This window comes from Gossypium arboreum, chromosome 6 (assembly GCF_025698485.1).
Source record: "Gossypium arboreum isolate Shixiya-1 chromosome 6, ASM2569848v2, whole genome shotgun sequence".
Lineage (NCBI taxonomy): Eukaryota > Viridiplantae > Streptophyta > Magnoliopsida > Malvales > Malvaceae > Gossypium > Gossypium arboreum.
The window spans coordinates 62216683-62238948 of NC_069075.1; the positions used below are offsets into that span (position 1 = coordinate 62216683).

Below are 22266 nucleotides of genomic sequence, written 5' to 3' on the forward strand. Positions count from 1 at the left end.
TATCATTCGGGAAAGGCGAATGTAGTCGTCGATGCTTTAAATAGGAAATCTTTGTTTGCTTGGAGAGAAATGAATATGCAACTGACTTTATCTGATGATGGTTCGATTCAAGCTAAGTTGAAAGCTAGGCTGGTATTTCTTCAGCAAATTTGCAAAGCTCAGAAAAGTGACAAATAACTTCAAGTTAAAAGAGTTCAGTGCGAATCAACTAGTGATTCAGATTTTCAAATTGGGGTCGATGATTGTTTGATGTTTCGAGGTAGGATTTGTGTACCGAGAGATACCGAGCTTATTCAGAAAATTCTTCACGAGGCACATAGTAGTTGTCTGTCTGTTCACCCAGGAAGTACGAAAATGTATAATGATTTGAAGAAATTGTATTGGTGGTTAGGTATGAAACGAGATATTTTTGAATTCATAGCGAGATGTTTGATTTGTCTACAAGTAAAGGCCGAACACCAAGTACCTTCGGGTTTACTTTAGCCTATGATGATTCCTGAGTGGAAATGGGACAGAATTACGATAGATTTCGTAACTAGATTACCTCTAACTCCAAAGAAGAAAGATATTGTTTGGGTCGTCGTTGATAGATTGGCAAAATAGGCTCATTTTATTCGGGTAAATACTGACTATTCACTTGATAAGCTAGCTAAATTGTACATTGCTGAAATTGTTAGATTACACGGAGTGCCTATTTCTATTATTTTAGATAGAGATCCGAGGTTTATGTCTCGATTTTGAAAGAAGTTACAAGAGGCTTTGGGCACAAAATTGAATTTTAGTATTGCATTTCATCCGCAGACCGATGGTCAATCTAAAAGGACGATTCAGGTACTCGAAGATATGCTTAGCTGTTGTGTTTTAGAGTTCGAAGGTAGCTGGGAAAAATATCTACCTTTAGTTGAATTTGCTTATAATAACAGTTTTTAGTCGAGTATAAAGATGGCACCGTATGAGGCATTGTATGGTCGCAAATGTCGAACAACATTGTACTGGACCGAGCTCAGTGAGAGACAAATTCACGGGGTTGATTTGGTTAGAGAAACTGAAGAAAAAGTGAAAATAATTCGTGATTGTTTGAAAGAAGCTTTAGATAAACAAAAATCGTATGCGGATCTAAAACGAAAGGAAATTGAATTTCAAGCCGATGATAAGGTATTTCTAAAAATGTCTCCATGGAAGAAAATTCTTAGACTTGGTCGCAAAGTCAAGCTGAGTCAGCACTTTATTGGTCCGTATGAGGTTATTGAAAGGATAGGACCAGTGGCTTATTAGCTAGCTTTACTGTCAGAATTAGAGAGAATCCACAATGTGTTTCATGTGTCTATGTTTCGATGATATCAATCAGATCCATCTCATGTTATTTCACCAACTGAGGTTGAGATTCGACCCGACATAACTTATGGTGAAAAACCAATCAAGATTCTAGCCCGGGAAGTTAAACAGTTGAGAAATAAAAATATAGCCCTAATGAAAGTTTTGTGGCAAAGACATGGGGTCAAAGAAGTTACGTAGGAAACGAAGGAAGCTATGAGAAAACAATACCCAAACCTATTTTCCTGTAAGATTTTCGAGGACAAAAATCCCTAAAAGGGGGAGAGTTGTAACGGCCCATTTTTGGGTTAGATCAAAGCAGTGGTTTCGGGACCACAAATTTGAAGTAGAAATGTTAATTTTATTATTACTTAAAGGTTTATAGTATGATTGAATAATTGTGTGAAAATTTCATTAAGAAATTTTATCGATAGAGTGTCCAATTTGATTAATAGGACTAAATTGCAATAGGTGCAAAATATGTGTTCTAGAAGCTAGAGGTGTCTAATTGCTATGAAATTTTAAATTGGAGGTCCTTAAATGGTAATTAGACCATTATACTCTAAGTTGGACAAAAATGGACATGTTAGGTGAAATTTCAAAGTTTGGCATTAAAGGCATTTTGGTCATTTGGTTAATGAAGACAAAATAAAACAAATAAAAGATGTTCATCTTTCTAATTTCATTCCCCATAGCCAAATTTCAAGGGTCACCATAGCTAAAGGTTTGGCTAAGCTTCCAAGCTCAATGGTAAGCCCGTCTTTGTCATGTTTTTAATGATTTTTACATTTTTGTAAATGTTGTAAGTTGATTTAGCTATTCTAAGGACTAATTTGAAAGAAAATCAAAGTCTAAAATTTTAACCATGTTGAATATTTGTGTATTTTGATGTTTAATGGTAGAAAATGAATGTTGGGTGTTAGATAAACAACATTTACTAAGTGATTTTTGATGAAAATGTCAAATAGGGACCTATTTGTAAAAGTTGTAAAATATGTGTAAAATGTGAATAAATGAAAATATAGGTTGTTATGAGCAAGGAATAGGTTTGGCTAGGCTTTGGTGATGAGGAAATTGAATGAAAATTATTTTACGAGCTTAGGGACTAAAATGTAAAAAGTTGAAAAGTTAGGGGCAAAAATATAATTTTTACCATAAGGTGTTTTTGGGATTAAATTGAATAATGTGATGATTGAATAAGTTAAATATGGTATTATAGATCAAGAAAGACGAGGTTCTGACCTAGACCGCGGAAAGAACAAGGTTGTGGACTAAATCGAACTATTAGCCATTTTGTACCGAGGAAAGTTTGTATGTTAAAAATAAGATTTAGAATAATTGTACTTAAATGCTTTAATATTGCATGAATTGTATGTTTGATCACGTGAATGAGTATAATTCTACGAACGAGTTCGACGACGATTCGACAAGTAAGACATTTAACTGATAAAATGGTCGACCTGAGAACCACACTTAAAACAAGCTTGGACATTCGTTCTACACTTGCCGAGATGTCTTCTGCCACACTAGTGACATTTGGGTCTGTTGGACTTTACATTACCCACACTTGCCATAGAAGTAGCCTGAGATTTGAAACTCGAATGTTGTTTCCCACGATCTCTGTGTGAATACCCCGCTGAAAAATTTGAACGGGAATACATTTCTTTAGACTTCTTAGACTGAGATGGTAACAGCTTACTCATCGGTTTCTTCCTCAAGTCTCTAGCTTCAAGATCAACTTTCCTCTTCTCTTTATTCAATTCTTCAGCCTTACAACCCCGTCCAACCAATACCATAAACTCTTTCAGCTCTAAGATCCCAAATAACACATGAATGTCTTCACTCAATCATCCTCAAATCTCTTGCACATGATGGCCCCAGTGGAAACATACTCTCGAGCATACTTACTCAATCTGAAAAATTCTTGCTCATATTTTGTTACGGTTATACGACCCTGTTTCAGCTCAAGAAATTCCATACGTTTCTGATTGATGAACATTTGGCTAATATACTTAATTAGGAACTTCTCTTGAAAGAAGTCTCATGTAACCCTCTCTCTCAGTGCCACCGATACTAGTGTATTCCACCAATGGTATGCAAAATCTCTCAGAAGTGAGATAGCACACTTTAAACACTCATCCAGTGTGTAGGACAACTCACCAAATACCCTGATGGAGTTTTAGAGCCAAAACTCAGCTCTGTTGGGATTATAATCCACATTAGCTCTAAAATCCTCCACCCCATGCTTTCAGATTTTATCAATCGGGGGCTTATTCATTCTTAAAAAGTCCATACCTTGTGGGGCTATGGGAATTGGTCGAGAAATAGGTGGGGGTGAAGTAGGTTGGGCATTCGGATTTGTTCGAACAATTTTTGTATACCACTCATTCATCACATGGAGAAAGGCTTCCCTGCCTCATTCTCCTTGACTAACCGTAGGGGGTCTACTATCAGACGATGCTACCCCTTGAGCAGGAGGCGGCACATTACTTTCTACTTCATCAGCCTCAGCGCGATTGGGATCCATTACTATATGAAAACACAATTTACAATTGTCAGGAGTCATTACACTATCACAGTTCATTTATGGCATGTATAGCTAGACTCTTACACATGCAACATGAGTCTGAGAATCAACTAAACCGTAGCTCTGAAACCACTAAATGTAACACCCCTTACCCGTAATCAACACCAGAATAAGGTACTAGGGATTACAAGACTTAAACTCAAACAAATATTCAAAATCGGGACATGAATTTCCACTCAAATTTAAAACTTTTCATAAACATTCATATAGTCCTTAAATGAGCCTATGAGGCCCAAGACATGCATTAGGAGTGGTTCGGGGCTAAACTGAGAACTTTTGAAAATTTCACTTCACTTAGAAAATTTTTCATTAAAACAGGGGTTATACGCCTGTGTGGCTTGGGGCAGGCCCGTATGGGTAGGCCATGTGGTCACACACGCCCGTGTTTGTAACCTATGTAACTCTCTGTTCATGATGTCATCGAAAAATTGAAGTCACACACCCGTGTGCTTAGGTCATGTGGGTGTAACGCCCCCACGTCCGAGACCATCACCGGAGTCGAGCTTGAGGGGTTACCGAACATAATTTATCAATTTAAGAACTTCAAATCATTTGTTTCTACATTCACAGCTTTCTAGCTACTCACGTCACAGTTACAAGAAAAATCATATCTCGAGTTATGAAACTCAAAATCAAGATCCATAAATTTTCCCTAAATCTAGACTCATATATCTATTTACTAATTTTTTCCTAGAATTTTTGGTTGGGCCAATTAGTACAGTTTATTAGTAAAAGTCTCCCCTGTTTCAGGGTTCGACTGCTCTGACATATGTGTATTACGAACCAGATATCTCTCTATACAGAATTTCAATGACTACAAGGTTTGTTTTTCTTAAAACTAGACTCAATAAGGAATCTTTACATATAAAGGAAAACTTCTAATTATTTTAGTAAAATGTATTATAAATTTTTAAAGTCAGAACAGGGGATTCAGAAATCACTCTGGCCCTATTTCGTAAAAGTTTAAATATCTCATAAAATATAATTTATATTCCTGTTTTGTTCAATCCATATGAAAATAGACTCATTAAGCTTCAATTTCATAACTTACTCATCATTTAGTTCTATTTATACTATTTTTAGTGATTTTTCAAATTCATGTCATTGCTGCAGCAATATTCTATTTTAAGGCAAGTTTCATCTTTCCATGAATTTTTATGAACTAGATAACCTGTTAAACTTCCATGATATCAAACATGATCTAAATTAGCCATCACCATGACTTATCAATATCAAACATTTTCTCAACCAAACATGGCCATATCATAAAATTATTTACACAAAATAGGTATATATTGCTATACATGCCATACTTAAGTAGTTGTACAAGCCATTTACCAAGATAAAAGTCCTTTGGATAGTGTGATCGAACCTTCGACCCGTCCCGATTCCCGAGCTGGCTTGTTCAAAACTACAGTAAATAAAGAGGAGGGAGTAAGCATAAATGCTTAGTAAGTTCATATGTAAATAACAAGTAACATAACAATACAAATATACCAAACAACTTTAGCATGGTACCACCAAAACATATATCATATCTTTAAACATCATTCATCATCTTACCACCTTATCGTTGTTGTATCTATTTTCAACCCGAGGGTTAAGAACATACCTGTCCAAAGTGTCCATTTCACAACACTTACCCAAAACTTCACTTATATCTTAAGTGCTCTTCTATTAAACTAGAAATTTCACCCGTTGAACACATCGGAATACAACTCGGATACACGGATAATTTGCACATAAGTGCCTCATATGTAATCAAGCTACCATGTAACCCGCCCATAAGTGAACTCGGACTCAACTCAACGAGCTCGGGCGTTTGCATCCATAAGTGAACTCGGACTCAACTCAACGAGTTCGGATGCCTAGTTACATTTCACGAACTCGGACTCAACTCAACGAGTTCGGACATTTGCATCCATAAGTGAACTTGGACTCAACTCAACGAGTTCGGATGCTCAACCATCCTAGTGACATGTCACTTGTATCCTAATCTATTCCTAAGGTTCAAATGGGTTTTTTCCCTCGATCTCACATTTGTCGTCTTCCATGGAATATCGGAACTGATACTTGGTAGCAATTCATATTTATCAAGTAGTAAACATAATTTGCATATTACTCAACATTAACCACAAAGCATAATATTTCACGATTAAAAATTAGCGTATCATATAATTAACATCAATAACTTAAAAATAACAATTATGCTACATTATTTACACATGAACTTACCTTGGTACCGAAATATAAAGATTTTGCAATTTAGTCCACAATATTTTCTTTTCCTCGATCGCGACTTGAATCTCGTTTTTCTTGATCTATAATACCAAATTAATCTTATTTAATACATACATTTATCATAACAGCATTTAATCTGAACTTTAAAAAATTACACTTTTGCCCTAAACTTTTGCATAATTACACTTTTGCCCTAGGCTCTGGAATTACACTTTATTCCTTATTCTTATGTTTTATAACATGCTGATCACTTTTCCCTTCTATGGCAACATCAAATTCTCTCTCTAACATATACTTGTAACTATTAGGTATTTTTGCTGATTAAGCCCTTTTACTCGTTTTCACTCAAAACCGAGTAGCACAAGTGGTCTAACATAATTTAAAACCTCATATTCTATCATAAAAAATCAAAATACACAAATTTCACCTATGGGTATTTTTCCAAATATAAACCCTAGGTTGAATTATTGCTAGCATAAGCTTAATCGAGCTTCCGGATTCTAAAACGTAAAGAACATTAAAAGCGGGCTTGGAATCACTTACTATGGAGCTTGGAAGCTTGAAACAAACCTTAGCTATGGAGAACCCTTGAAATTTCAGCCTAATGAAGAAGATGGACAAAATTGGCTTTTAATTTTGTTTTTAATTCATTTTAATAACTAAATGACCAAAATACCCTTACTACTAAACTTTCCAAAATTCCTTCCATGTCCTAATTTTGTCCATGAACTTAAAATTGGTCAAATTGCTATTTAAGACCTCCTCATTAATATTCCAAAACAATTTCATACTAAAAACTTCTAGAATGCAAGTTTTGCAACTTATTCGATTTAGTCCCTACTTTCAATTTAAGCACTTTACGCATAGAATTTCATCACGAAATTTTCACACAATCATGCAATCATATCATAATCATCAAAATAATTATAAAATAAATATTTCTATCTCGGATTTGTGGTCACGAAACCACTATTCCGATTAAGCCCTAATTCAGGATATTACAGTGGGCAATTTAATTTTCATAATTTTTTTCATAAAATAGGTGCAAACTTCACACGCCCTGGACACACGCCTATGTCCCTGGGCCATGTCCTTCACATGGGTGAGACACACAGTCGTGTCTCTGCCCGTGTGACCAATTCGAAGCTAAAATTCAAAATGTAGGGGACACACGGCCGGATCACACACCCATAAGGCAAGCCGTGTGTAACACACGGCCTAGACACACACCCGTGTGTCTTCCCGTGTGGACAAAAATAAGGCTATTACCAAGCCATTTTGCCACCCTTACTTGCACTAACCTACACAACAACAAGCAACACCAATTCAAGCATATACGTACAACCAATTCAGCCATAAACAAGATATCAATATATCATTTACATGCAACCATCTACCATATACAAAGATCACCTACTTATCAACTCAATCCATGCAAATTCTCACATCCATGAAAACATCATCATAATATTAGCCAATTTCAATGGCCATTTACAAACTGATTTATCAACCATTAAAGCTAACACATTTGGCCAAATCAAATATGACACACAAAAAAAATGACCAAGTCCCTATACATGCCATAGCTCAAAATATTGTAATCATAAGTACCCAAAATGATAATTTGATAGTGTGAATGGATCTCCGACCATCTTCAATCCCCGAGCTGGCTTGGTGACACTATAAGACAAGGGAAAAAGAAAGAGGAGTAAGATTTAAAGCTTAGTAAGTTCCTATGCAAATAATAGGCATCATACACACTTTAACATAAATTTAACATGAAGTAAATTAACATAAATATCATTGTAAAATTTCATAATCAAACTTAACATAGATGTTATTAAAACCTTAACATCATAACTTACTCAATCATACCACACCGAGGGTCCATCACATATCGAGCTCATTAAGCATGAGTTTTATGTACATACCTGTACTAACTTGCAACTTACCATAATCTTTCACAACATACCATAGTCCTTCACAACTTAAACATTGTCGTTAAGTTTCCTGTTGAACCATTTAGAATACTAAAGGATACTCGAGATATCTCACACACACAGTACCATACCAATGCCATATCCCAGATATGGTCTTACATGGTATCTCATATCGATACCAATTGCCCAGCAATAATCTTACACGAAGTCTCATATCGATGCCATATCCTAGATATGGTCTTACACGTAATCTCAACCAACCCTAATGTCATGACATTTGTATCCTAACTATTCCTACGGTTCAACTGGGATTTTCTCTCTTGTCGAACTTTGTCAATTACACTCAAAGAGTAAATTACAATTCATACGATATTAAGGCAATTAAAGTGAAAGTAACGATCCATTATTTACATACAAATTTACCTCGATACAAATATAGTAAAAAAGGATCTAATCGTCAAACACCTTATTCTTTCCCCGATCAAGGTTCGAACTTCGTTTTTCTTGATCTATAATAGAAAATTTAACTTATTTAATATTCACATTACTCAAATCAGTTCAAACATCAAATTATGGTAAAATTACCCTTTTTCCCCTAAACTTTCATAATTTTACAAATTCGTCCCTAGGCTCGTAAAATGAAATGTATTCAATTTCTTTGTTACCCAAGCCTAGCCGAACCATATACATGCTCATATCAGCCCACATTTTTCATCAAATCAGATTTTTACTACCCATTTTACATCTTTTTACAAATAGGTCCTTTTTATACATTTCACTAAAAATCACTTAGTAAAAGTTGTTTATCACACCTTAAACTTACAATATCTTCCATCAAACATAAAAATACATGCATGTCACACATGGTAAATTTTTAAACATGAATCCTACTTCGAAACAATGGTAGAAATAGAAAGATCGGGTGATAACAACTTCAAAAACGTAAAGAACATAAAAAAATGGGCTAAGATGTACTTACAATCAAGATTGGAAATTGAAGGAAACCCTAACTATGGTGTCTTGAGAATTTCGATGAAGGTAAAAGAAGATGGACACAATTTTGGCTTTATTTTCCCTTTTTATTCTTTTATTAACCAAATGACCAAAACGCCCTTTTCTCAAACCATAAAAATTCTCTTACCCCATGTCTATTTTTGTCCAACTTAAGGTAAAATGGTCTAATTACCATATAAGGACCTTAAATTTAAAATCTCGTAGCAATTGGAAACCTCTAGCATGTAGAACTCAACTTTTGCATTTTTACAATTTAGTCCTTTTTACTAAATTGAGTGCCCAAACGTCAAAATTTTCGAACGAAATTTTCAAAAAATCATTCCCTGAAATTGTAGACCATAAAAATGTAATAAAAATAAATTTTTCTATGTCGAATTTGTGGCCCCGAAACCACTGTTCCGACTAGTCCCAAAATTGGGTTGTTACACTCCTAGCGAGTTAGTCCAATATGTTGTTCTCTAACAAATACTCATGTATTGATTTTGACATCCCTATGTCAATGACAACTCTTTCTCATCAATCAACTACACGTTAGTCTCAATGCATTATTATTGTCCAAGCCCACAATAACGCCCCGTACCCGAGACCGTCGCCGGAGTCGAACACGAGGTGTTAACAAGCTTAATTCATTACTTAAACAGCTCAAACAATTTATTTTTAAAATTTCCAGTTAAACAAGCAATCTGCGTCATAATCGCTTAAAAATTCATATCTCGAGTTACGAAACTCAAAATCAAATTCCATAAATTTTCCCTGAAAATATACTTATTTATCTATTTACTAATTGTTTTATAGAATTTTTGGTCAAGCCAATTAGTACATTTTATTAGTTAAAGTCTCCCTGTTTGAGGTTCATTGCTCGACCTCTGTGTATTACGAATCAGATATATCTCTGTACAGAATTTCAATGACTATGAAGTTTGTTTCTCTTAAAACTAGACTCAATAAGGAATCTGTACATATAAAGAATGACTTCTAATTATATTTGTACAATTTATGATAAATTTTAAAGTCGAGCAGGATCCAGAAATCACTCGCCCTGTTTCACAAAAATTCAAATATCTCATAAAATATAATTCATATACTGTTTTGAATCCATATGAAAATAGACTCATAATTCTTCAATTCCATATATTATTCATCATCTAATTCTATCTCTACTATTTTTAGTGATTTTTCAAACTCACGTCCTTCTTCATTGTCTAAATCTATTTTACGGTAAATTTTACCTATTTCATGGTTTCCATGGATTAGCTAGTAATTTAGCATACATAACACCAAATATGATCATGATTAGCCATTCCAATGGCTAATCATTACCAAGCATTTCCATACCACTCAATAACCATATCATAAGACCATATACACAAAATGGTTATAATCTTTGTACATGCCATACTCAAAATATACAAGCCATTATGCCAAGATGGTATACGGATAGTGTAAGCGTGCCCAACCGACCTTCCGATTTACGAGTGGCTTGTCAACACTACAAGGAATGAAAAGGAGGAGTAAGCATAAATGCTTAGTAAGTTCACATGCAAATAGCAAGTAACATAACTATATAAGCAAACATAAAACACCATTTGCATAATCATCACCGAGACATTCATATCACATTTTCATTTATCATCTTACCATATTGTTATTATATCGAGTTTTCAACGCGAGGGTTAAGTACATACCTGTTCAAAGTATTCATTTAACAACACTTACCAATACGTCCCTTTCATCTCGAGTATTCCTCCGCTTGAGTAGAATTTTACCCGTTGAACACATCGGAATATAATTCGGATACATGGAAAGTTTACACATAAGTGCTACATATGTAGCCAAGCTACCATGTAACCCGCCCATAAGTGAACTCGGACTCAACTCAATGAGCTCGGGCATTCGTATCCATAAGTGAACTCGGACTCAACTCAACGAGCTCGGATGCCTAGTTACATCTCTCGAACTCGGACTCAACTCAACGAGTTCGGACATTCGCATCCATAAGTGAACTCGGACTCAACTCAACGAGTTTGGATGCCCAAACATCCTAGTGACATGTCACTTGTATCCTAATCCATTCCTAAGGTTCAACGGGACCTTTTTCCCAATCATGTGTCTCAACCATCTTCTACGGAATGCCGATACCGATACTCGGTAGTATTTCACATTTTCCAAGTATATCACACAATTTGACATATTATCAAACAATTATCACGAGTATAATATTTCATAATAATTATCATATCATTTACATAACATAAAAACATTTAAAATAATAACTATGTTACCAACATTTACATATGAACTTACCTCGTATGCGAAAATGGCTACTTTTACCATTTCGTCCACAACTTGGTATTTTTCCATTTTAGCCCGAATTTCAGTTTTCCTTGCTCTATCATTTAAAATATAGTCTAATTAGGACTCACATTATTCAAATTGACCCAAAATCATTTTTTTGAAAAATTACAGTTTTGCCCCTAAACTTTTGCATATTTACACTTTTTCCCCAAAGCTCGTAAATTAAACTTCAGCCTATTTTCTTATGTTTTATGACATGCTGATCATTTTTCCCTTCTATGGCAACATCAAATTCTCACTCTAACATGTACTTATGACTATTAGGTATTTTTACCGATTAAGCCCTTTTGCTCGTTTTCACTTAAAACCGAGTAGCACAAGTTGTCTAACATAATTTAAAACCTCATACTCTATCATAAAACACCAAAATACACAAATTTCACCTATGGGTATTTTTCCAAATATAAAACCTAGGTTAAATTATTGCTAAAATAAGCTAAATCAAGTTACCGGGACTCCAAAAATGTAAAAATCATTAAAAACGAGGCTAGAACGGACTTACAATCGAGCTTGGAAGCTTGAAAAACCCTATCCATGGTTTCTCCTTGCTATATTCGGCCATGGGGTTGAAGATGAGCAAAATTGGCTTTTAATTTTGTATTTTAATTCATTTTACCCCTAAATGACCAAAATGCCCTTACTACTAAACTTTCCAAAAATTCCATCCATGTCCCACTTTTGTCCATAGACTTATAAATTGGTAAAATTTCTATTTATGACCTCCTAATTAATATTTCAAAACAATTTCATACTAGAAACTTCTAGAATGCAAGTTTTGCAAATTATTCGATTTAGTCCCTAATTTCAATTTAAGCACTTTATGCATAAAATTTCTTCACGAATTTTTCACACAATCATGCAATCATATCATAGACCTTAAAATAATCATAAAATAATTATTTCTATCTCGGATTTTGTGGTCACAAAACCACTATTCCGACTAGGCCCAAAATCAGGATATTACAACTCTCCCCCCCTTTAGGGATTTTCGTCCCCGAAAATCTTACCAGAAAAGTGGTCTTCACTTAGATTCCTCAATTTCATATTCGGCGCTGAAGAAATTTCACTCAGCCGGTGCCTCCAATATATCTCATTAATTTCTCATATATTCTGAAAGTTTACGAACTCATCTCTTAATTGTTCTTAAATTTTCAACCATTCTCCGTTTCCCTTGTCATCTTGACATAAAACCAGATCTCAATTTGGTTAATGGAGACTAGAATTCCAAGAAATTCAACAATCAAAAAGACCTAAAATTCCATGAATCTGATGAGTAGGAATTCATTCAATACCGATATGATTTATAGATCTCGCCAAACATTTAACAATAGGATACATCACATTTTCCTCTTTCCACCATGGAAATAATTCTGATATGGCCTCAAGAATAATCCTTCTCATTTCCATCCCAATATCAACACTGGCAAGGATAATTTTGATATATCCCAATGCTCGGCTTTAACCTCTTTAACAACTCAGATTTTATGTAACATCGAATGCTCTAAACTATCACATTACCTCACTGTCTTGAAACACATCACAATTCATACAATAGTACATTACTGAAAGTCAGGAAGTCTTTGCTCAATGTAGACTAGTCTAGTTCAGACGTTTCGGTTACCAATATTCTCATCTATCCGAACTCTGTCAACATGTAATAAACTTTTCAGCTTTCACAAGACGAAAACCTTATCATTCGTAGTGACTTTAACTAATATCCAACTCTTTCTAATAAATATACACTTCTCGTTCAGACTATTTACTCTTTTATCTGTACAAAATGAAATTCTATTATTAGACTTGAGAAAAATAATCCTGACATAATTGTCACATGAAATCTTTCAAATAAATAATTCACCATACCGACTGAAACTCGCGCTTTTATCACTTATGCCTTTACTGATGTCAAATCCTTACACATAAATTAGAAAAATCCCAATACTAAAATCACCACATTACCAAGATCAAATTAGAAGTATAGTCATATTTGACATGATTATCACGAGCTGAAGAACGCACTTCGAACATGAGTCTTAATTGACAAATTATGGAACAAAGATAACAAGAAAACCGAATAAAGAAATCCGAGATAGAGAAACCCAGAATAAAGAAATCCAGAATAAAGAGGTCCAGGATAAAGAAACCCAAGATATGATACTATGCCGGAGAATCGAAAACCAAACTCATAGAGAAAATACAGAATACCCCAATAATTCTTCAAAGAAAGAAAGTCCAAAAGCAAACATCATTTAATCCCACTGGAATCAAATATAACAAGAACAATATATCTTCCCATACATATATATCAGATGAAGCATCAAGTAGAAGAAACAAAAACATAATATCTTACGTATTCTCTCATCAATTCTTATCAGACGATATGAAATAGAATACCCGATGAAATAGAGCAATATAAATTATAAACCAGTCAGACTACCAATGCTTTCATCCAACACCAGAATTAGAAGACATTCCCATATAACAAGAATTTCTTCAGAAGATCAATAGCAATAGAAATATTTCTGAGAACGGGTAAACACATAGAACATCTCAAAAGAGACTGCTAAATCTGTCCAGTCATAACTATCACACTCAGATAGTTCACATTTCAAATATCATTTCCCCAACTAGTTTTGCCATCACAAATTTCATATTAAACCATTCACTAAAGAAGGCCAGTTCTGAATAAATTTCAATTTACACTTTTCTCGACCTTGCACCTGAGTAATTCGATTTACCAAAGAGAATTCCTTCTCTAACTGGGACAATGCATAATTCCAATAATCTTTATATCAATCTGATACTTTACTGGCTCTGACTTTACTTATCAGCTCATTTTCAATCTCTGATCATACTTATAATTATTCTATCACTGAACTCTTTGGGTTCTCAACCGGAAACTTATTCAATACAAATCTCATGAAATTCCATTATAAGTACCACTTGGTAAGGGGAGGGTTGTAGGACCTCGACTCGACTTTCTTATACATACACATATGACACAACTTCCATCATCATAGCAACATCATCAAAATCATGTCATTCATTAGGGCAATGCAACATTCATGTTGGCTTACACAAATTTTCCTATTGTCCCATTTAGACAATATACTTATGCATACATTCTATGTTTTCTAGATAGCTTTACTTATCCATTCATTTAATTAAATTAATTCATGCTCATGACATCATATAAGACCAAACAAACATAGATATTTGCATCACAATCACAACTTTCATTTCGTGCATCATCATGTACATATCATTACAATTATATAATTCAGTCCAACAATTTAACATAGATAAGTTCATTTCATTATAATCTTTTATCTCATAAAAATTGTATATCATTAACATTCATCAACATTCAACGTCCAATCAAGACAAGGACATTTTCATTCGTATCATGATATTATGACTTTTATTCATACCTCTACTACTTTCTATTTATTCCGTTCATCTTATCAAGTAAGCCATATACACTACATCATATGAGCATTAAGCAAGTATGGATATTTATCACATATGTATCATAAACTTTTATTCATACTTTTCTAAACCGAGACTTATCATAATCATAATTTTACTCAAATACATTCACATAACATTGAACATGGTCGGCGCAGCTCGGTTGGAGAGTACCCTGTCTAAATAAGACAGTACTGTACTCATACGCGTCGGAAGACATCACACTATCACAGATCAGTGGCATGTATAGCTAAATTTTTACACATGCTAGGTAAGTCCGAGAACTGACTAAACCTGCTATGATACCACCAAATGTAACGCCCCGTACCCGAGACCATCGCCGGAGTCGAACACGAGGTGTTAACAGGCTTAATTCATTACTTAAATAGCTCAAACAATTTATTTTTAAAATTTCTAGTTAAACTAGCAATCTGCGTCACAGTCGCTTAAAAATTCATATCTTGAGTTACGAAACTAGAAATCCAATTCCGTCAATTTTCCCTAAAAATATACTCATTTATCTATTTAATAATTTTTTTATAGAATTTTTGGTCAAGCCAATTAGTACAGTTTATTAGTTAAAGTCTCCTCTATTTCAGGGTTCGACTGCTCTGACCTCTGTGTATTACGAATCAGATATCTCTCTGTACAGAATTTCAATGACTATGACGTTTGTTTCTCTTAAAACTAGACTCACTAAGGAATCTATAAATATAAAGAATGACTTCTAATTATATTTGTACAATTTATGATAAATTTTTAAAGTCATAACAGGGGATCCAGAAATCACTCTGGCCCTGTTTCACAAAAATTCAAATATCTCATAAAATATAATTCATATACCTGTTTTGTTCAATCCATATGAAAATAGACTCATAATTATTCAATTCCATATTTATTAATCATCTAATTGTATCTCTACTATTTTTAGTGATTTTTCAAACTCACGTCACTGCTGCTGTCTGAATCTATTTTACGGTAAATTTTACCTATTTCATGGTTTCCATGGATTAGCTAGTAATTTAGCATACATAACACCAAATATGATCATGATTAGCCATTCCAATGGCTAATCATTACCAAGCATTTCCATTCCACTCAGTAACCATATCATAAGACCATATACACAAAATGGTTATAATGCTGTACATGCCATACTCAAAATATACAAGCCATTATGCCAAGATGGTATACGGATAGTGTAAGCGTGCCTCCGACCGCTTCCGATTTTCGAGTGGCTTGTCAACACTACAAGGAATGAAAAGGAGGAGTAAGCATAAATGCTTAGTAAGTTCACATGCAAATAGCAAGTAACATAACTATATAAGCAAACATAAAACACCATTTGCATAATCATCACCGAGACATTCATATCACATTTTCATTTATCATCTTACCATATTGTTGTTATATCGAGTTTTCAACGCGAGGGTTAAGTACATACCTGTTCAAAGTATTCATTTCACAACACTTACCAATACCTCCCTTTCATCTCGAGTATTCCTCTGCTTGAGTAGAATTTTACCCGTTGAACACATCGGAATATAATTCGGATACATGGAAAGTTTACACATAAGTGCTACATATGTAGCCAAGCTACCATGTAACCCGCCCATAAGTGAACCCGAACTCAACTCAACGAGCTCAGGCGTTCGCATCCATAAGTGAACTCGGACTCAACTCAACGAGCTCGGATGCCTAGTTACATCTCTCGAACTTGGACTCAACTCAACGAGTTCGGACATTCGCATCCATAAGTGAACTCGGACTCAACTCAACGAGTTTGGACATTCGCATCCATAAGTGAACTCGGACTCAACTCAACGAGTTCGGATGCCCAAACATCCTAGTGACATGTCACTTGTATCCTAATCCATTCCTAAGGTTCAACGGGACCTTTTTCCCAATCATGTGTCTCAACCATCTTCTACAGAATGCCAATACCGATACTCGGTAGTATTTCACATTTTCCAAGTATATCACACAATTTGACATATTATCAAAAAATTATCACGAGTATAATATTTCATAATAATTATCATATCATTTAAATAACATAAAAACATTTAAAATAATAACTATGTTACCAACATTTACATATGAACTTACCTCGTATGCGAAAATGGCTACTTTTACCATTTCATCCACAACTTGGTATTTTTCCATTTTAGCCCGAATTTCAGTTTTCCTTGCTCTATCATTTAAAATATAGTCTAATTAGGACTCACATTATTCAAATTGACCCAAAATCATATTTTTGAAAAATTACAATTTTGCCCCTAAACTTTTGCATATTTACACTTTTGCCCCAAAGCTCGTAAATTAAACTTCAACCTATTTTCTTATGTTTTATGACATGATGATCATTTTTCCCTTCTATGGCAACATCAAGTTCTCACTCTAACATGTACTTATGACTATTAGGTATTTTTACCGATTAAGCCCTTTTGCTCGTTTTCACTTAAAATCGAGTAGCACAAGTTATCTAACATAATTTAAAACCTCATACTCTATCATAAAACACCAAAATACACAAATTTCACCTATGGGTATTTTTCCAAATATAAAACCTAGGTTAAATTATTGCTAAAATAAGCTAAATCAAGTTCTAGGGACTCCAAAATGTAAAAATCATTAAAAACGAGGCTAGAACGGACGTACAATCGAGCTTGGAAGCTTGAAAACCCTAGCCATGGTTTCTCCTTGCTATATTCGGCCATGGGGTTGAAGATGAGCAAAATTGGCTTTAATTTTGTATTTTAATTCATTTTACCCTAAATGACCAAAATGCCCTTACTACTAAACTTTCCAAAAATTCCATCCATGTCCAATTTTTGTCCATAGACTTATAAATTGGTAAAATTTCTATTTAAGACCTCCTAATTAATATTTCAAAACAATTTCATACTGAAACTTCTAGAATGAAAGTTTTGCAAATTATTCGATTTAGTCCCTAATTTCAATTTAAGCACTTTATGCATAAAATTTCTTCACGAAATTTTCACACAATCATGCAATCATATCATAGACCTTAAAATAATCATAAAATAATTATTTCTATCTCGGATTTTGTGGTCACGAAACCACTATTCCGACTAGGCCCAAAATCAGGATATTACAATAATACTTAACTAAGGACCTTTTTAAGAATAATCATATTTTCTCAGGGCTTTATTACAATTCAGTTTATTTATATACACAAAAAAAAACTGAAATAATAGCGACAATGTCTTATATTAATAAATAAGGTAAAACGAGTATGTGATTACTATTATCTCATGATTGGTCTTTAAGTATACTCTAACAAAAACAACCCAACAGGCATGATGACAAAAAGTCTTCCAATTTCCAAGTTCAAGAATTTCTTAGATTTGGTAAGCATTCGACAGAGATCGAGTTAGGCCCCTTACAGGGCTTGACAAAAATGGCATTTTAGGAATACGAGTCAAGACGGAGATTTATGGAATGTGCCTCACATTTAAGATGAAATATAACTGACATCGTGACGAGGAAGAGCCAATGTCTCGACGATAAGACATACTACTTCCCGATGAGAAGAACCTGTCATCTCAATGACGTGATGAGTGACATCCTGATGAGGTGATAGCGACGTCATGACGTGGTAACATGTTCTCTACTCAATTGGGTTTCTTCTCCTAGTTAAACTTTATTACCATTTCCCAATCTAACTCTGATTATTCTAGGGATTTTTTAGTCATATTTTCACACAAATTTCAACCTATAAATAGGCATTTTAGCAACCTTAGATGGTTTAGAATAACAACAACAAAATTTAAAGAGAGTTTGTGAGAATTTTGGGAAAGCTTTATATTTTCTATTTGGGGTTTGTTTGTTTCTCCATCTTGTACTCCTAGTTTAGGTTTTTCCATTTTAGTGAAGTTTTCTTTGCCTGTGGCTTTTTATTCTTTTCAAATGGATTTTTCCACATAAATATTTGTGTCTAATTTTCTCGTTATTCATTCTTGTTCGTTGCATAATTCAAGTTTAACCAAACAAAAAGAAATAACGAACTTAATGAAAATAGAAAGATGAACTAACCTAAGTTAATATGTCTAGCACTTTCATTAAAAAATATAATCTTTTTGACTATAATATGAAAACATTGGGAGCATGTTCTAGTTGTGAAGATTTGCATTAAATAAAGTCATAGCCAAGGCATGAGTTGCTTTATTAGCTTCCTAGCGTGCCCAATGAAAAGACACATTATTGAATTGATTTTTAAGGAAAATACATCCCTTATAATTAAACCAAAATTTGGCAAATCTAACTCCCACAAAGATAAAGCTCGATAAACTTCTAAATAGTTTGTTTCAATCTCCACCTTATTGATCCTAAAAGTATTTAACCATGAAAAAACATATCTAATGGTGGCAGCCTTTGGGGAAAGTTCCTCTGTCATTTCGAAGTATTGCTTTATAACCTCATTCATTTCTTGATCGACCAACAATTGCATTAGTGTTGCATTTTAGCCAAGTTACAACGATAAAGGTCCACCTTTTAGTGCATACAAACTTTACTAATTGTAATAAATCTTAGTCCTTATATGAGCAAGTCCAAAAACATGTGGTCGTTAGTTGATCAATTTGAAAAGTTTAATCTTTTATGTGTGCTGGTTTAAAAAGGTTCAATTATATTTTGAAAAATTTGATAGTTGTGTGAATACTGAGTCAAAGGTTTATGCCAAAAATTAAACATTTAGCCCTATATTTTCTAATAAAATAAAATTGTAAATGGATCGCAGGCCACCAGCCTAGAGTTAGGCTGAATCCAACCCAAAATTTACAGACAGTCCAACCCCAATCTCTCTCCACCTTTCATTTCTTCAAATTCTACCACCTTCTTATTTGCTCTTTATAATTAAAAATTGGTAAGCAAATACTTTCCTAGCACTTCCTCTTTATCCATCAACCGAATTCCCCACACTCTCTCTCCAAGTAAAAAATCAAGAATTTAAGAAATTCGATTCACCATATTCATGGCCCGTTCCCTTTCTCAATCCGTTCTCAGCTTCCGCCTAATCACCAAACCTCACCCTTCTTCCTCTCGTCTCCTTGCCGTCCGAACCCAATCCAACCAACCCAACCCTTCCGACTCCTCCGATTCTTCCTCTGATCCGCTCCTGCGGAAACTTGAAGACGCCATCCACCGGATCATCGTTCGCCGTTCCGCTCCCGATTGGCTCCCTTTCATCCCCGGATCCTTTTACTGGGTCCCGCCGTCCACGGCCCAATCTTACGGCCTTGCCCAGCTCGTTGAGAAATTGGCAAACCCGTTGACCTCGGAGGAATCCATGTGCACCACTGCCGCCCGAGGCTGGCCCTCCTCTGACTATTTCATCAAAGGTAATTTCAATTGCCAATTCCTCTGTAATTTTGATTTATTTTCCTCTTTCAATTTTGTTGTGGGTTCTATTTTTAAGTAATGGCAAAAACTTACCTTTACAATGAGTAAAATTAAAATTTTAAGAACGCATTGCTATAAAAATATAACTAGACTTCCGCCAATTTAACTAGATGGCGTGCTTATTTTGATTTTGTCTTTCTGACCGGAAGATACTTGTTCGTTAATTTGCATCGGGCATCTCTCTCAATAAGATTTCGCCATTGTTTTGGAGCTGTTGGAATTTAGTGCTTGAGAAGTTACTATTAAGATTTAAGTAGTAAACTCACCAGTAATTAAGCACTTGCTTTTCTAATGGAGAGAAAACACCTTCGTATCCTGTAAATTGTACCTTATTATCGCTGTTTTTTGTGTACAAATGCAATTCAAATGAGTCATTTGAAATTCCCGACTAAATTTTTTGCTTCTGAATGTACCATTCTGCATCTCTTTGTGCTTCGCAATGTTTTCCCAAGGTCTGCAGGTAGTAGGATTTCTGTAGAAGGTTTGAAGCTTAATTAGCTTTCAGGATGTATGTATTTTTGGTGTTACTTCTTGTTATATTTATATTATACCTAATAATTGACAGAATATTTTAGGATTAACTTATATGGTTGCTGTGCCCGTGACAGCTGTTAGAAATGGTTGTGGAGAAAGATTTCTCCTCCTAACAGCTTTCATCGAGAATGTGCATAAGATCCCTTTTCCTTTTACTAAATACTTATGAATGGCAATGAACTAAAAAAAAACTTATGAATGGCAGACTGTAATATTCTCCACCACGTTACAGGTGGATCCCCGCATCCGGTGGAGGTAGACTTAATATCAAATACTTCATCTAAATCCGAGGATGAAGAAGGATGAAGCCATGGCCTATTACTGATAATAGCATCTGGGGTGAGTTAAAATTTGCCTCTCAAGAGAGGGTTTATTAACTGCTTTTATGAACTTGATTATTGATTATTTGTTGGCTGATGAGATTTGCAGGTTCTTCTAGAATTCCAAAATTGCTGGTGGTGGATTAAGAAGTAGATTTGTTGGCAGGATATTTTAAATCAGATTGGAGGAGCTGTTGAGATGCAATGTATCATGTAAGCAGTGGAGCCTAAATAAATTGTTTTTATGCTCACTGCGGAAATCTTATGTATTTTAAAGAGGTAGTAGTTCATCTGAGTTATGTGCATCGATTGTTGCTCTGATTTTAATCTTTCTTAAGAGTATACTTTTTGGGACGTGGTGGTGATATGACCAATGATCCTTCAAATACTTGGGAAAACTTCTTATCCGACATGCTCAAGTCCAAGTAACATAGTGTAGCATCTCATGTCAAGGTACTAAGTTTCAAATCTTTCACAGCTTAAGTCTTTATGTATTTTAAGGAGTGGACTAGTTCATTTGAGTTAGATTACCACGTGCAGCTCCCCATTCGATGTCTATTGTCCTGTAACTGTGACTCATATGGTGTTGAGTACCCTTTGTAAATTCTCGAATCTTGTGATTTTGGATTGTAATATTCTTCTTAGTTTCACTTTACCGACTTGCAACTTTATTTTGTTTTCTGGTACGTGTGATCATAGGAATAGGAGGTAGTCTTTTTCTAATAGCATGAATGGCGTTTATTCATCTCAACTATAGCTTACAGTATGTTGTAAGCGATAGTTTACCTCTGCAATATACAAGAAATGTAATTTAAGCCTTACCGTGTACATAAAGCTCTCTTTTTCTTTTTTTTTTTTTTTCAGTTTAATTCTATATTTATCGATTGAATCGATTTATTTTCTGGTTCATTGGATTTTCGAACAGACCGCAGATTCCTTATTGAGGTTCAAGCGGCCAATCAGTTCAGGTTTTCTCTACTTTTTCACGAGTTAATAAAATCTTAAGTTTCTTTTTGGTCACTCTAAAATATGATTTGTTTTATTTAGGTCACTTCAAAATTTTTTTTCT

General features: G+C 34.5%; 1 protein-coding gene across 2 annotated transcripts; it reads left to right on the top strand.

The window, feature by feature from the left end:
* Positions 1–19650: 19650 nt before the first annotated feature.
* LOC108484200 (uncharacterized) lies at positions 19651–22031 on the top strand. Of its 2 annotated transcripts, none has more exons than XM_017787901.2 (3): positions 19651–20282; positions 21083–21216; positions 21307–22031. In XM_017787901.2, the coding sequence occupies exons 1-2, from the start codon at positions 19916–19918 to the stop codon at positions 21181–21183; spliced, it is 468 nt and encodes a 155-aa protein (XP_017643390.1). In that variant the 5' UTR covers positions 19651–19915; the 3' UTR covers positions 21184–21216; positions 21307–22031. The 2 variants fall into 2 exon arrangements, with proteins under 2 accessions (XP_017643390.1, XP_017643391.1); XM_017787902.2 differs by having other exon boundaries at positions 21110–21216.
* The last annotated feature ends 235 nt before the right edge of the window (positions 22032–22266 follow it).

Bases quoted from the DNA above. Each gene is read 5' to 3' on its own strand.
- LOC108484200 (XM_017787901.2), top strand. From the start codon at position 19,916: ATGGCCCGTTCCCTTTCTCAATCCGTTCTCAGCTTCCGCCTAATCACC. The intron at 20,283-21,082 runs GTAATTTCAATT...TATGAATGGCAG, and splicing joins CTCTGACTATTTCATCAAAG to ACTGTAATATTCTCCACCAC.